At 45.6% G+C, this 14722-nt stretch overlaps 1 protein-coding gene across 1 annotated transcript in view; it reads left to right on the plus strand.

Annotated features, from left to right (window-relative positions):
- Positions 1-14722, plus strand: part of COL6A3 (collagen type VI alpha 3 chain) — a 171005-nt gene that overhangs the window by 49180 nt on the left and 107103 nt on the right. The window contains exon 2 of the mRNA XM_089672429.1: positions 9273-9398. Within this exon, the coding sequence (XP_089528555.1) occupies positions 9302-9398 (97 nt within the window). The 5' untranslated portion in view covers positions 9273-9301. The remainder of the gene's footprint in view (positions 1-9272; positions 9399-14722) is intronic.

Below are 14722 nucleotides of genomic sequence, written 5' to 3' on the forward strand. Positions count from 1 at the left end.
GGGGCAACATCCGGCTCATGGGGATTCAACAGGACTCTGGCTGTGGAGGCTGCCCTCAACACAGCTCCCACACAGCATACTAGGGGCAACATCAGGCTCACGGGGATTCAAAGGGTAGCGATGGCTCAAGCACTCAGGGGCATCACAAGTAGCTATACTCCGGGCACGCCATGGGGCGGTTTAAGTAAGGGTAGTCTGGGCGTGCAGCAGGGACAGTTCAGGACACGGGTGGTTGGTGCACACACCAGGGACAGTTCAGGACACGGGTGGTCGGTGCGCACAACAGGGACAGTTCATGACACGGGTGTTCTGTGCACACACCAGGGACAGTTCAGGACACGGGTGGTCGGTTTGCACAACAGGGACAGTTCATGACAAGGGTGGTCTGTGCGCACAGCAGAGACAGTTCATGGCTTCTAGGGATACTTACGATAGGCGTCTTGCAGGTGCTCAGCAGCAGGCGGCTTCCAGAGGGGGGTAGGTGACTTGCGGATGCTCAGCAGCAGGCAGCTTCCAGGGACAAAGCGGTCAGCAGGCAGAACTGCTTCCCAGGGGCCCAATGATCAGCAGACAAGACGGCTTCCCAGGGGCCCCACGATCAGCAGATAGGACGGCTTCCCAGGGACCCTCAGCAACGGACGGCGGCCCTCACAGTGGCCATTTTTCCAGCAGACGACAGTGATTAGTAGACAGGGGCCCTCCCAGTGGCCTGCTTTTCCAGGGGCCCAGTGATCTGCAGGCAGGGGCCCTCACAGCGGCCAGCTTCTCCAGGGGCCCAGCGATCAGCAGGCAGGGGCCCTCACAGCGGCCAGCTTCTCCAGGGGCCCAGAAATCAGCAGGCAGGGGCCCTTGCAGCAGCCAGGAACAGCAGCGGGAGTCATGGCTGTGTGGTCTGACCTTGGAGTAGGGGGGCTCATGCAGAGTCTGGCCACTAGAGTCCCACCGCAGCTGGGATCCCTCAGTGGCTGCAAAGCAGAATGGATGGTCGGGAGAGACCAGCACTGACCTCTTAAACCCCTGAGCAGGATGAGAGGATGCCTTGATTGAATTAGGGAACATTTGGCAAGAAAAGCACTAATTGCATTGGAAATGGGAAGCACTTCCTCTGGTACAAAAAGTAAGGCATTAATTAGGGATGTACTACATTTTGGATGACAATGGAGGGGATGCCTTGATTGAGTTTGGGGCCATTTGGATGACAATGGAGGGAATGCCTTGATTGAGTTTGTGGACATTTGGATGACAATGGAAGGAATGCCTTGATTGAATTAGGGAACATTTGGCAAGAAAGGTACTAATTGCATTGGGGATGGGAAGCACTTCCTCTGGCACAAAAGTAAGGCATTACTTAGGGATGTACTACATTTGGGTACAAGACAGGATGGACAGGAAAGGAAATACAGTAATTGAATTTGTAGCTGTACGACAGAATGACAGTGGAGAGGATACATTAATTGCATTTGTGGACCTTTTGGCAGGATGCGGGTGTCAAGGTCCTACCTTTTCCCAGAGGTTATGTTACTCCATGTGCTAGCATCCATCTTGGATTTCTGCTGAGCATGATGGGAATCTTTTATGCCTTCAGGTCTCTGAGGTCCATCCCCCAGAGGGGTGTGGCTGAGTACATATAAGCCTGGGATCTGCACATGCTCTTTGCACTTGTGTCTTGTGTCTTTGTCTTGCTACAGCTCTGTGTATACGCTCGTGACTCTTCTGGTATTCTGACTCGGCTTGTGACTAAGACCATTCTCTGCGTTTCCCTTTGATCTGACCTTCCGTTGCTGAACCCGGCCCGTGACCTGTGATTCTCTGTCTACTGTTCTGTACTGTTTTGTCCCGTTGTTATTGACCCGGCTTGTCTGACTACGCTATTGTCATTCTCACCAACTACACGCCATTGGCGGCGGCCATTACCGCAGCTGGGGTGTCTCGGGGGCCGCGACCTGGTCCCTGGTTGCGTCAAGTCCATCCCCACCATCAGGGGCCCTGGTGAAGGGCAGCCTGGGACTTAGACTCCGCGCCCTGAGGGACTTCAGTCTGTTGGTGGTGGTTGTCGTCAGCCAGTGCGTTACCCTGCCACTAGGCCTACCTGTCCGTTCCACAGCCCTGCCCTGACATTACACAAGTGCCATGAATCCTGACGGTGCAGGTACGCCTTCACTTCCTATGTTGGTTGCCAGACTGGATCAACAGGATCTCCTGTTGGATCAGTTCGCTCAGGCGTTGCAAACTCTGCTGGCACGCACCGCGCACATTACTCCTGGTGTTATTAGGCCGGTTGTCACTCCGGTGGTCGCTCCCGCTGCTGTTCCGCTTGCTGTGCCTACCGCCGCGGCTGATGCGGCACCCGCGGTGTCCAGAGGTATGACCGGTTCAGCCCCTCTTCCACAGCGCTTTGGGGGTGAGCCGAGTCAGTGTCGTGGGTTCCTTAACCAGGTGGGGATTTACTTTGAATTAATCCCCTACGCTTTTCCGACTGAGAGGTCAAAGGTGGGTTTCCTCATCTCACTACTCTCAGACAAGGCCTTGGCCTGGGCGAATCCCTTATGGGAGAGGAATGACCCCGTGATTCACGAGTTTTCCGGTTTTGTCGATGCCTTCCGTAGGGTATTCGATGTACCGGCTCGCTCCGCCTCGGCTGCCAAGCTGCTCATGTCTATGCATCAGGGTTCACGGACCGTGGCCGAGTATGCCATAGAGTTTCGTACCCTGGCAGCAGAGGTGGGTTGGAACAATGAGGCTCTGGTGGCTGCGTTTTCTCAGGGTCTTTCTGATGCATTGAAGGATGAGATCGCAGCCAAGGAATTGCCTGTGGAGCTGGAAGCACTAATTTCCTTCCTGATCCTGATTGATACCAGGCTCAGGGAGAGGCCTTCACTCAAGGAACGCCTGCGGAGGCCTTCCAATCGACTGGCACCTGCGTTTTCTATCCCACCCATTCCTCCCTCTCCTCCCACGCCTCCTGGGGATAGATTGTCTGGTGGTGAGCCCATGCAGCTGGGGTTTGCTCGCCTTTCCGAGGGAGAGCGAGCCGCTCGGCGTCGGGAGGGTCGCTGCCTGTACTGTGGTCTTGGTGGGCACTTTCGGCAGTCCTGTCCGGTCCGTCCGGGAAACGCTCGCACCTGAGATCCTGTCGGGGACAGATCTTGGGTGGAGTCTCCTCGTCCCCGGCGTTCCGCAGAGATAAGCCACTGATCACCGTTGTCCTCTCTTGGGCAGAGGGCTCGGTGACGGCCCAGGCGTTGGTAGATTCTGGGGCTGGCGGGTTGTTTATGGACAGCTCGTTTGCTGCCCAGCACTCCATTCCCCTGCAGGCTCGAGTTACCCCATTGGTTCTCGAGGCGATAGATGGCAGGCCCCTGCAACCACCGCAGGTTACCCACGAGACTATGCCAGTTGAAGTAGCTATTGGGGCTGTTCACAGGGAGTTGGCCTGTTTCCAGGTGATTTCTTCTCCGCACTATTCGGTGGTTTTGGGGTATCCCTGGCTCCAGATGCACAATCCAACCTTCAATTGGCAAACTGCCGAGATTCTCTCGTGGTCTTCACAGTGTGGGGCCGGGTGCATCCGTGGGCCGGTTAAGGTGTTGTGTGCCTCCTCAGACTCTGCGTTGCCCACTGATTATGGGGAGTACCAGGACGTGTTTGATAAGGTACGCGCTGGTGCCTTACCTGCTCATCGTCCTTACGACTGCGCCATATCCTTGCAACCCGGTGCCACTCCTCCGCGTGGCAGGGTGTATCCTCTCTCAGTTGCGGAGAATAAGGCCATGGAGGAGTACGTTGCGGATGCGCTTTCCCGGGGGCACATTCGTAAGTCTACTTCCCCAGCAGGAGCGGGCTTTTTCTTTGTAAAGAAGAAGGGTGGTGAATTGAGGCCTTGCATCGATTATAGGGGTCTCAATCGAATCACCACTAAGAATGCCTACCCGATTCCCTTGATTACTGAGTTGTTCGACCGCCTTAAGGGGGCAACAGTCTTTACCAAACTTGACCTTAGGGCGGCGTACAACCTCGTACGGATCAAACAGGGGGATGAGTGGAAGACCGCGTTTAACACCAGAACCGGTCACTACGAATACCTGGTGATGCCCTTCGGGTTGTGTAACGCGCCCGCAGTTTTTCAGGAATTCATAAATGATGTCCTTCGTGACTTGTTGCAGCAGTGCGTGGTAGTTTACTTGGATGACATCCTGGTTTACTCTGCCTCCATGGAGTCCCATATCCAGGATGTCAAGCAGGTGCTGCAACGATTACGTGAGAACGAACTTTTTTGTAAACTTGAGAAGTGCGAATTCCATCGATTCCAAGTTGCCTTTTTAGGCTACATCATTTCTGCGGAGGGATTCTCCATGGACCCTCAGAAGGTTTCGGCAGTTCTGCAGTGGCCTCGTCCCAATGGCCTTCGGCCCATTCAGCGCTTTTTGGGTTTTGCCAACTACTATCGGAAATTCATCAGAAATTTCTCCACGCTGGCAAAACCTCTCTCAGACCTAACCAAGAAGGGCAGCAATCCTCACGAGTGGCCATCCGAGGCCATCGTAGCTTTTGAGGCTCTGAAATCCGCCTTCGCTTCGGCTCCGATACTGTCTCATCCCAATCCTGGATTGCCCTTCGTTCTTGAGGTTGATGCATCCGAGACAGGAGTAGGCGCTCTCCTGTCTCAACGTCGGTCACCCGATGGACCCCTACTTCCCTGTGGGTTCTACTCCAGGAAGCTTTCCTCTGCAGAGTGCAACTACCAGATTGGAGATAGGGAGTTGTTGGCAATCATTCTGGCTCTCAAGGAATGGAGGCACCTGCTCGAGGGCTCCGCAGTTCCGGTCCTCATTCTTACCGATCATAAGAACCTGACTTATCTTTCGGAGGCCAAAAGATTGACACCCCATCAAGCCAGATGGGCCTTGTTCTTGTCACGGTTCAACTATGTGGTCTCCTATTTGCCTGGTTCCAAGAATGTCAGGGCTGATGCATTATCGCGGCAATACTCTGAGTTGTCCAGGGAGGACTCTGAGCCAACCTCGGTCATACCTCCGGATCATATCCTGGCTGCCATTCGTACCAGTCTGACTTCTCCCCTTGGGGAGCAGATTTTGGCGGCTCAAACTGACGCTCCTCCCGAGAGACCGGAGGGTAGATGTTTTGTACCCGAGGGGTTGCGCACCCGTCTGCTGCGTACCTACCATAACTCCAAAACTGCCGGGCATCCGGGGAGGAACCAGTTGTCTTGGGTCGTCTCTCGGTTGTTCTGGTGGCCAACTCTCCGTGCCGACATCGCCTCTTATGTAGCGGCATGTTCGATCTGTGCCCAGAATAAATCTCCACGGCATCTTCCAATGGGTCTTCTGCAACCCATTCCCAATGGGGAGCGTCCTTGGTCACACCTGGGCATGGACTTTATTGTAGACCTCCCTGTGTCTCGGGGCCATACGGTCATCCTCATGGTCGTCGATCGTTTTTCCAAAATGTGCCATTGTATTCCACTCAGGAAATTACCAACAGCGCAAGAACTGGCCACGGTCTTTTCCAGGGAGATTTTTCGCCTGCATGGGTTGCCCAAGGTGATTGTCTCGGACCGCGGGAGTCAGTTCGTGTCCAGATTCTGGCGCGCCTTCTGCTCCCAGTTGGGCATTAGTCTCTCCTTTTCTTCAGCCTACCACCCGCAGTCCAATGGGGCTGCGGAGCGTTCCAATCAGGCCTTAGAACAATTCCTTCGGTGTTATATCTCGGACCATCAGGATGATTGGGCCGATCTCCTGCCTTGGGCTGAGTTTGCCAGGAACTCAGCGGTCAACTCCTCCTCCGGGATGTCCCCCTTCATGGCCAACTATGGGTACCAACCCGCGGTATTACCTGAGAGGTTCTCACCACAGGACATTCCGGCTGTGGAGGACCATCTTGCTGCCCTGCGTTCTTCATGGGGGCAGATCCAGAGGGCTTTGAGGGACTCGGCTCAGCGTCAGAAGTTCCAGGCTGATCGCAGACGGTTGCCCGCTCCTTCATACCAGGTCGGCGATCGGGTGTGGTTGTCTACTCGTAACCTCAATCTTCGGGTGCCCACACCCAAACTAGCTCCCCGTTTTGTCGGTCCTTTTCGCATTCTCCGCAAGGTGAATCCGGTGGCCTATGCCCTTGCCCTTCCACCTGGGATGCGGATCTCCAATATCTTTCATGTATCACTGTTGAAACCTCTGATCTGCAATCGCTTCACTACCTCTCTGCCTCGGCCCCGTCCCATTCGGGTTGACGGTCATGAGGAGTATGAGGTGAGCCGGATCCTGGACTCTCGATTGGTGCGCGGCCGATTACAGTTCCTGGTTCATTGGCGCGGTTATGGTCCCGAGGAGCGTTCCTGGGTTCCTTCCGCGGATGTCCATGCTCCTGCCCTCCTCCGCGCGTTTCATACCCGCTTTCCTCGGAAACCTTTTGTTGAGCCGCGGAGGGGGAGGGGCCCTTGAGGAGGAGGTACTGTCAAGGTCCTACCTTTTCCCAGAGGTTATGTTACTCCATGTGCTAGCATCCATCTTGGATTTCTGCTGAGCATGATGGGAATCTTTTATGCCTTCAGGTCTCTGAGGTCCATCCCCCAGAGGGGTGTGGCTGAGTACATATAAGCCTGGGATCTGCACATGCTCTTTGCACTTGTGTCTTGTGTCTTTGTCTTGCTACAGCTCTGTGTATACGCTCGTGACTCTTCTGGTATTCTGACTCGGCTTGTGACTAAGACCATTCTCTGCGTTTCCCTTTGATCTGACCTTCCGTTGCTGAACCCGGCCCGTGACCTGTGATTCTCTGTCTACTGTTCTGTACTGTTTTGTCCCGTTGTTATTGACCCGGCTTGTCTGACTACGCTATTGTCATTCTCACCAACTACACGCCATTGGCGGCGGCCATTACCGCAGCTGGGGTGTCTCGGGGGCCGCGACCTGGTCCCTGGTTGCGTCAAGTCCATCCCCACCATCAGGGGCCCTGGTGAAGGGCAGCCTGGGACTTAGACTCCGCGCCCTGAGGGACTTCAGTCTGTTGGTGGTGGTTGTCGTCAGCCAGTGCGTTACCCTGCCACTAGGCCTACCTGTCCGTTCCACAGCCCTGCCCTGACAGCGGGTGGAGGGATATGGCAGAGGGACAGCAGGCAAAAGGGGGGTGGGGAAGGCACGGGCACTCTTCTGTGACAAGCAACATTAAAGGAGCTGTAGGAATATCTGGCAAGTACTGGCTGTGTGGTACATGTGACAACAACTTCCCGTATTCTTCATATGTCTGGGTTATGGGGTAGAGTGGCAAGACAGAAACCTTTTCCTATGAAGAAAAACATCCAATAAATTTAGCAAAAAAACATCTGAAGTCTTCCAAAAGCATGTGAGAAAATGTGTTATGGTCTGATGAAACCAAGGTTGAACTTTTTGGCCATAATTTCAAAAGATATGTTTGGCGCAAAAACAACACTGCACATCACCTAAGAACACCATACCCACAGTGAAGCATAGGGGTGGCAGCATCAAGCTTTGGGGCTGTTTTTCTTCAGCTGGAACTAGGGCCTTAGTCTAGGTATAGGGAATTATGAACAGTTCTAAATACCAGTCAATATTGGCACAAAACATTCAAGCTTCTGCTTGAAAGCTGAACATGAAGAGGAACTTCATCGTTCATGACAATGACCCAAAGCATACATCCAAATCAACAAAGGAATGGCTTCATCAGAAAAAGATTAAAGTTTTGGAATGGCCCAGCCAGAGCTCAGACCTGAATCTGATTGAAAATCTGTGGATGATCTGAAGAGGGCTGTGCACAAGAGATTCCCTCACAATCTGAAAGATTTGGAGTGTTTTTGCAAGGAAGAGTGGGCAAATATTGCCAAGTTAAGATGTGCCATGTTGATGAACTCATACCCAAAAAGACTGAGATCTGTAATAAAATCAAACGATACTTCAACAAAGTATTCGTTTAAGGGCGTGCACACTTATGCAACCATAATATTTTAGTTTTTTATTTTTACTTCCCTCCACCTAAAATATTTCAGTTACATTAAAGGTGGAAAAAGTTCTGAAATTATTTATCTTTGTCTCATTTTTTACATCACAGAAACCTAACATTTTAACTTTTTATATCCATTGTATTTATACTATGTATACAGTATATATATAGGGATGTGAAAAAGTATTTGCTCCTTTCCTCATTTTTTTTGAATATTTTTCACACTTAAATAATTCAGATCATCAAACAAATTTTAATATTACTCAAAGATAACCCAAGTAAATACAAAATGCAGTTTTTAAATGATGATGTAATTTATTAAGGGAAAAAGCTGTCCAAACTTGTCTGGCCCTATGTGAAAATGTAATTGCCCTTCCTTGCTAAATCATGAATGAGCTGTGATTAACCACATTTGTTGGAAAGCTTAGTTAAATTTCACTTGCCACGCCCAGATCTGATTACTGCCAGACCTGTTGACTCAAGAAATCCCTTAAATAGAAACTGTCTGACAAAGTGAAGCATGCTAAAAGATCAGTTAATGTCAGTATTCATGATTCAACAATAAGAAAGAGAATGGGGACAAATGGCATCCATGGGGGGAGTTCCAAGGCAAAAGCCACTGTTGACCAAAAAAAGTAGAAAGGTTTGTCTCACATTTGCCAAAAAACATTTTGTTTATCCCCAAGACGTTTGGGCACATATTCTGTGGACTGATGAGACAAAAGTTTAATTTTTCTAAAGGTTCACTGTCATTCATTGAGAAGTACAAGCCGGCAGCCAATAAGATCGTTGGGACTTGTAGGTCATTCACAGAACTCTGTAAATGAATGACGTGGCCGTAGCCCCGCATGGCTGCGTTGTTTTCAAAAAGTGACAGCTAGTACGGCAAACTTCTCCCCATACTGCTTTCACGGGGTGCGTGGTGGTGGGGGGGAGGATATGAATTGGGCAGCAGCTGCAGCGTTGGGATTATGCTACATGTACATGTTCCACCCTAAAAATGGGTGGAACATGTAACATGTTCCCAAGGGTGAACTTATCCTTTAAAAACTGCATTTTGTATTTACTCGGATTATCTTTGTGTAATATTAAAATTTGTTTGATGATCTGAATAATTTAAGTGAGACAAATATGCAAAATAAATTAGGAAGGGGGCAAATACGTTTTCACAGCACTATATACAATTTTGTTCTTTATTAGTCAGTGATCACAATTGTTTTCCTTAACGAAATTAGGAAGAAACACTAGGAAGAATCAGAGACTGAAATAAAACCAACATGTTTTATTATTTTTTTCAGTTTGATCATCTGGTGCTTATTACCCATACATGGTCAAGATGAGGGAGCATGGCCCACTTCCGATGGTGGCGCTTTTATGCCTAATGCTCTCAGGGATACATAGACTGGATGCACAGCAACAGGAAGGTAGGTGTGAAATTAAACTGATAGGCACAACAATAAAGGTAGGTATACAAAGCCTGATTCAATAAAAGTAATATTTTCACCTTTTACTGCGGTCATTTTGAATATTTGGAGGAAACCTGTATTGAGAGAATAATGAGTTGCGATTGCAAACCCTTCTTTCTGAACATGTTAGCTTCTTCAGGGGATTATGAGTTGCTGTCCCAGAACAAGAGTGCAAAACATGAGTCTTAACTTTTCTTGCTGCATGCTTTGGGTTCAGGCAATGACTTAGAAATCATTACAACCGCCATGAAACTAGCATTTTTTGAAGGCATTCAGCAATGGCGGATCCATATTTCCCCAGATTTACTTTAAAAAGAGTTTATGGTAAGTTTAATTTAACTCACAATCCTTAATTAAATTGGGTATTTGAAGTTAATATGGATTGGGGTGAAAAGTGTTCCTTCAGTAAAACAGTCCCATATATATTACATAATATAATACTGCTATGAATATTCTATTTTATAAATACATACATTTTCCTATTATACATTTCTGAAATATCCACCAATAGGCAGCTAAAATTAGACACTTTAAATTGATGGATAAGGAGATTAATAGATGATAGATAGATAGAAATGGTTTTATAATGTGATGGATGATGGCCAGATTGCAAAGACTAAAAAAAGGATGCACTCCTGTTGGCAACATAATATCTGCTTTAACTGCAGAGCTATTCAAGTTTATGCTGAGCAAGAGAAAAGAGAAATGATTGCATGTTATTATAAGGAGAACATTCACCTTCCACGTTTTAAGCCTCCACCAACAGATATCAAAACTGACCAGACAAGGGGAAAGGGTATTTATAGTCACATTTTATTTAAAAGTTCAACATGTTACAGTTGTTATTAGAAGAGGAGGAGAAGGGTTTGACTGGTTGTGTAAGAGGAAGTTTCTTGTCATCTTAGAAAGATTTTCTCTTACTTTCTGTTATGTCTGAGACAAGCAGTGAAGGGAAATCTCACCAATGACCAAAAAAAAAGGCCCAGGAGCTGTTTCAAACATTTCCTACTTTTTCCAAAACCAAAAAAAAAAAATATTTCGGATTCAGATACAGTTTAGGTAAAAACAGAAGCAACATTTGTGCATTTTGTAGCTTGGTGCTAGCACACCTCCAACCCTTCTGTCCTAGACCCAAGCCCATGCATTCCTCAAAGTAAAATTAAAACGTTTATTTAGTTTTGGATAGAGTGAAGAATTAGAACACCTGTCATGTATGTATTGCTGTTTGTGTCACCATTAGGGAGATTCATTCTCCCTATTTGTCCTGTTTACCAATATCTCCAAAAGTGAAAGTAAAAGAAAATCCCTAATATTGGGCTGTCCCCAGAACAGTAATAGAGAGAATATATTCTCTCTATGGGGACACTAGTCTTGCTGACAACCAGGGATTTACTCGCTTTGGAAATATTTTCTCATTTCCTGTGCTGGCTATATGGCAGGAAGTGAAGGAAAGCATTCCCAATGGGACGCAGATGTCAAAAAAAACCCCAAAAACAGATAGAGGTTATAACCCTCCCATACGCTATCCAAAATCCTAAATAAAAATGGGTTGCCTATAGTTCTATTTTGAAGTAAAAGGATATACACATGCCTTTTAAATATATATATATATATATATATATATATATATATATATATATTATATTATACTTTTAACAGCAATATTGTTATTACAATTGTGTTCTGTAAAAATACAATTCATGATTGCAATTATTTAACATAGAACTTGCAGTTTCCTAGCCTGTTTAAGCTGAATTTACTGTTAGGCCAGGTAAGTAAATTATTTTGTTACTAAAATTGTATTTATGGGATAAAAATGTCATGTATAACAGCTTTTTAGACACACATAATTCATTGTGAGGCTGAAGTGCTAACATTTACAGTATTTATTAGGGTTTCAATACCTTTAAACAACATTTTCTGTGTATAAAACATTTATTTCAGCTGCTCTGTAGCTTATGTAATGTTTTAGAGTACAGGGGATTCTAAAAATGACATCATTTCGGCTGTTCTGTTTCAAGGGAAATCCTCAGGCAGCCTCACTTGTTACCACCCATCTGACTTCATTCACACACACATTAATTTGGGAACACGCCACCTTAAAAGCCCAGCAGGTTAGATTTACAGCTTTCAAGGTCATGGAAGATGCAGCATGTACTGGCCATGTGACCCTCAATGAATATGTAATTCCATGATGCAGATTCACTATAATTCAACTTTCACACTCAGTGCCGTGGCAATTACTTCATTCATTGGGCAAACTGCATTGCATCTATTTGTCAGGAAAATTCAAATGCCGAGTTTGGTGCAAAGTTTGTTGTTTTTCTGAGGAACGCTTGTCCCACATCTCATCAGAGTATATAAGGCCTTAGCTTCCAGTGACAGATTACATGTTTCTGCTTAAACTATGTCAGAAACATGTTCATTGTGTGAAGCACTACACTATCTCTTGCTAATGATAATATTTAATATAAATGCTGAGTTTCTAACAGTTACCTCTATGTAATGGGTACTAGGTATTATCAGTGTACATTATTACCAGCATTGCTTATACAGTTATATATTATGTGGAGGTCTGTGTGAAACTTCAGCCATTAGAAATGTTTATTTGATGACTTTATTACACAGTGATGACTTTGATTCTATTCCCAATGACTATCCAGAGGGACTGCTAATTTCATATTCAATTTACTATAGTCATTGTTACAAAAACATATAAAAACTGTAGCCATGAAGGTTAACTGTTTGTTTTTGCACTAAAAAAATTATCTTTTTTGGGAGTCCATTGAGAGACACTCTACCCTCCCCACTCACATATTAGGTTGTTATTTTTTTCATAGTGCTTGACGACAGTTGAAGCATGACTGGTGTGGTCAAGGTTTTATAGGCCCTACAAGATGGCCTACATTTGATCTTAGCCTAGTGCCCACTCTAAATGAAATTGGAGGTAAACCCAATTGATTTAACTGCTTCCCAAAACAGTTACATTCAAGGCATGCCGTGAACAATATCTGTCACAAGTGCTTGTGCTCTCAATTAAACTGTCAAGCCATCAAATAGTTGGTGTCATAACTGACCACATGTGCGGCAACATGGCACATGCAGCTTCAAACAGGAGCTAAGATGGCTGTAAAGTATAGGAGGAATTAGTTGGCTTGAAGGTGGCACTATAAAATCTATTGTAAAATACTGTTACTATGTCTCTCAATGGATAAAATCTTTTGTTACATAGGTTATAGAAGAAAGCTAGCTTGGCTATCAGTTAATGCTCCAAAATTGCTGATTTCACTGTTTGTGGATCAGAATGGCATCGTATCTACTCCAGAGCACTGATCATGGATGAGAAACTCATCAATAGCATAAAATGTATTTAGTTAGGCAAAATGAAAAAGTTTATTATTTATTTATTTAAAACAATGTAGCATTCCAAAGGTCTTTTTTTGCAAAGGCTGTTATGTTACCCATCTTGGCTTGCCTTACAAATTACTTTAAAAACAGCATTACTGGTTAGTATATGGAAATCAGTCTAGAGTCTTGGCATAAATCTGGTCATCACTGGTATTGTTTTTAATGCCTTAACAAGATTCTGCATTTTTTGTTTGAATAATTGCTTACCGGGTCTTCATAAAACATGGTGTGACTGATATAAAAAGACCTCACAAGCTACACACTGAGACATTACAGGGTATGGAAGGGCAAGGCATAGTCTGAACTACAACTACATTTATTGTATGCAGCAGTATGTGGTTAAACAATACCACCATAAGTGTATAACAATCAACAGTTAGAGATTGCTTCAGTCACCCAATACAGCACAGAATATTATAAGCAATATTAGAGAAAGTACACATAGTATAGAAAACAAAATGTGAACATTGCCTCTGATTATAGCACTGACTTATCTTATCGAATGCAAAAAAAGGACACTATAACTCCAAAAAAATGTTTATAATTAAAACTAAATATCTCTTACAGGTATTGTATCCTATAGGATTGCAAAATGACAGGGCAATAGTATGGCTGGCTACATCAGAGAAAATTCAGATGTGCATGAACAAACCAACTTTTTCCATTATCTCTTAGCTCCGCTCTAGCTCTAAAATGGAAAGCCTGTATCACTCAAGTGGTCATGTATAGGCAAATTAATAGGGAGAGGAGGAGCACAGAAACGGTGCTAGAGTCAAGGAAATATAGTGATCTGATGAAGATTTTTATGTTCTGTCCAATCCATCTCCAAACAGGGTTGTGTTGGAAGGAGCTTCACAGACATTATTGTACACATCCATAAATACCTTAAAGCCTACCTGCAGCCAAAATAAAAAACACAAATTCAACAGTCACAACTTACGGTCAGTAGGATGTGTCCCCTGTGCCTCTTTGTTTAGGTGAAATCCACCTCTGTCCATAACCCCTTCATCCCTGTTGCCATAGTCTTCTGGTGCTAAGGGGTTGATGACACTGTGGGACCTGTCACAGGCTCTCATCAAGAGAGTCCCTTATGCATGGAGAATGAGTGGATGTTTAAAAGGTTCACCCCCTTCATTCATAAATCATGTTTCATTTATAGAATCTGTAGTGCAGATTATGTGAAAAGAACAGCTGGTCGGAAATGGCGGGCATAGTTGGGCACTCTTGATGAGAGCCTGTGACAGCCTCTTAGTTGTATTAATATGGACATGGACACATCATACTCATGGTAACCTATGTCCCTTGTGCTGATTTTTGTGTGTTTATTTTGGCTGCTCTTAAGCTTTAGTTAAAACTGATGCAAATTAATTCAACTCTTGGCATCTCTAGGCCCTTCAGTTACCTTCCTGATCTGACCACTGCAGGTGAACTACAGTTCTAATATACACTGAACATAACCATATCTAATCAGTAAAAAAAAAAGACAGAGCTTCCCTCAGTCATGTGATATCTATAAATGTATAGGTCTTTTGACTGTCACATTCTCAAAGTTGCAGCACTCTGTCACACAGTCTTACACTAGAGGTCTCTTTATTCTCACATTAGTACTAATTTTGTTTTATATTAAGAATCTGGTAGCTCCTATCCACCAAGAATGCAGAACGCTGATGTTAAATGTTGCTATCATGTAATGAAACTGAGGTAATATGTAGTGGGTGCTCAGGACATTTTACAAGCATTCCTGTTCCTGCCGTGAACTGCCTGTGAAACTTGTATATGATGATCTGATAATTTTCACAAAAACAATAACTATTAAACAATGTTGACTATTTTTGGGCTCCAGTGTCACAGAAGTAAAACTGCATTTAAAATTG

The sequence above is a fragment of the Staurois parvus genome, unplaced genomic scaffold (genome assembly GCF_062004578.1).
Source record: "Staurois parvus isolate SC_StPar_1 unplaced genomic scaffold, SC_StPar_1.0 ptg000011l, whole genome shotgun sequence".
NCBI lineage: Eukaryota > Metazoa > Chordata > Amphibia > Anura > Ranidae > Staurois > Staurois parvus.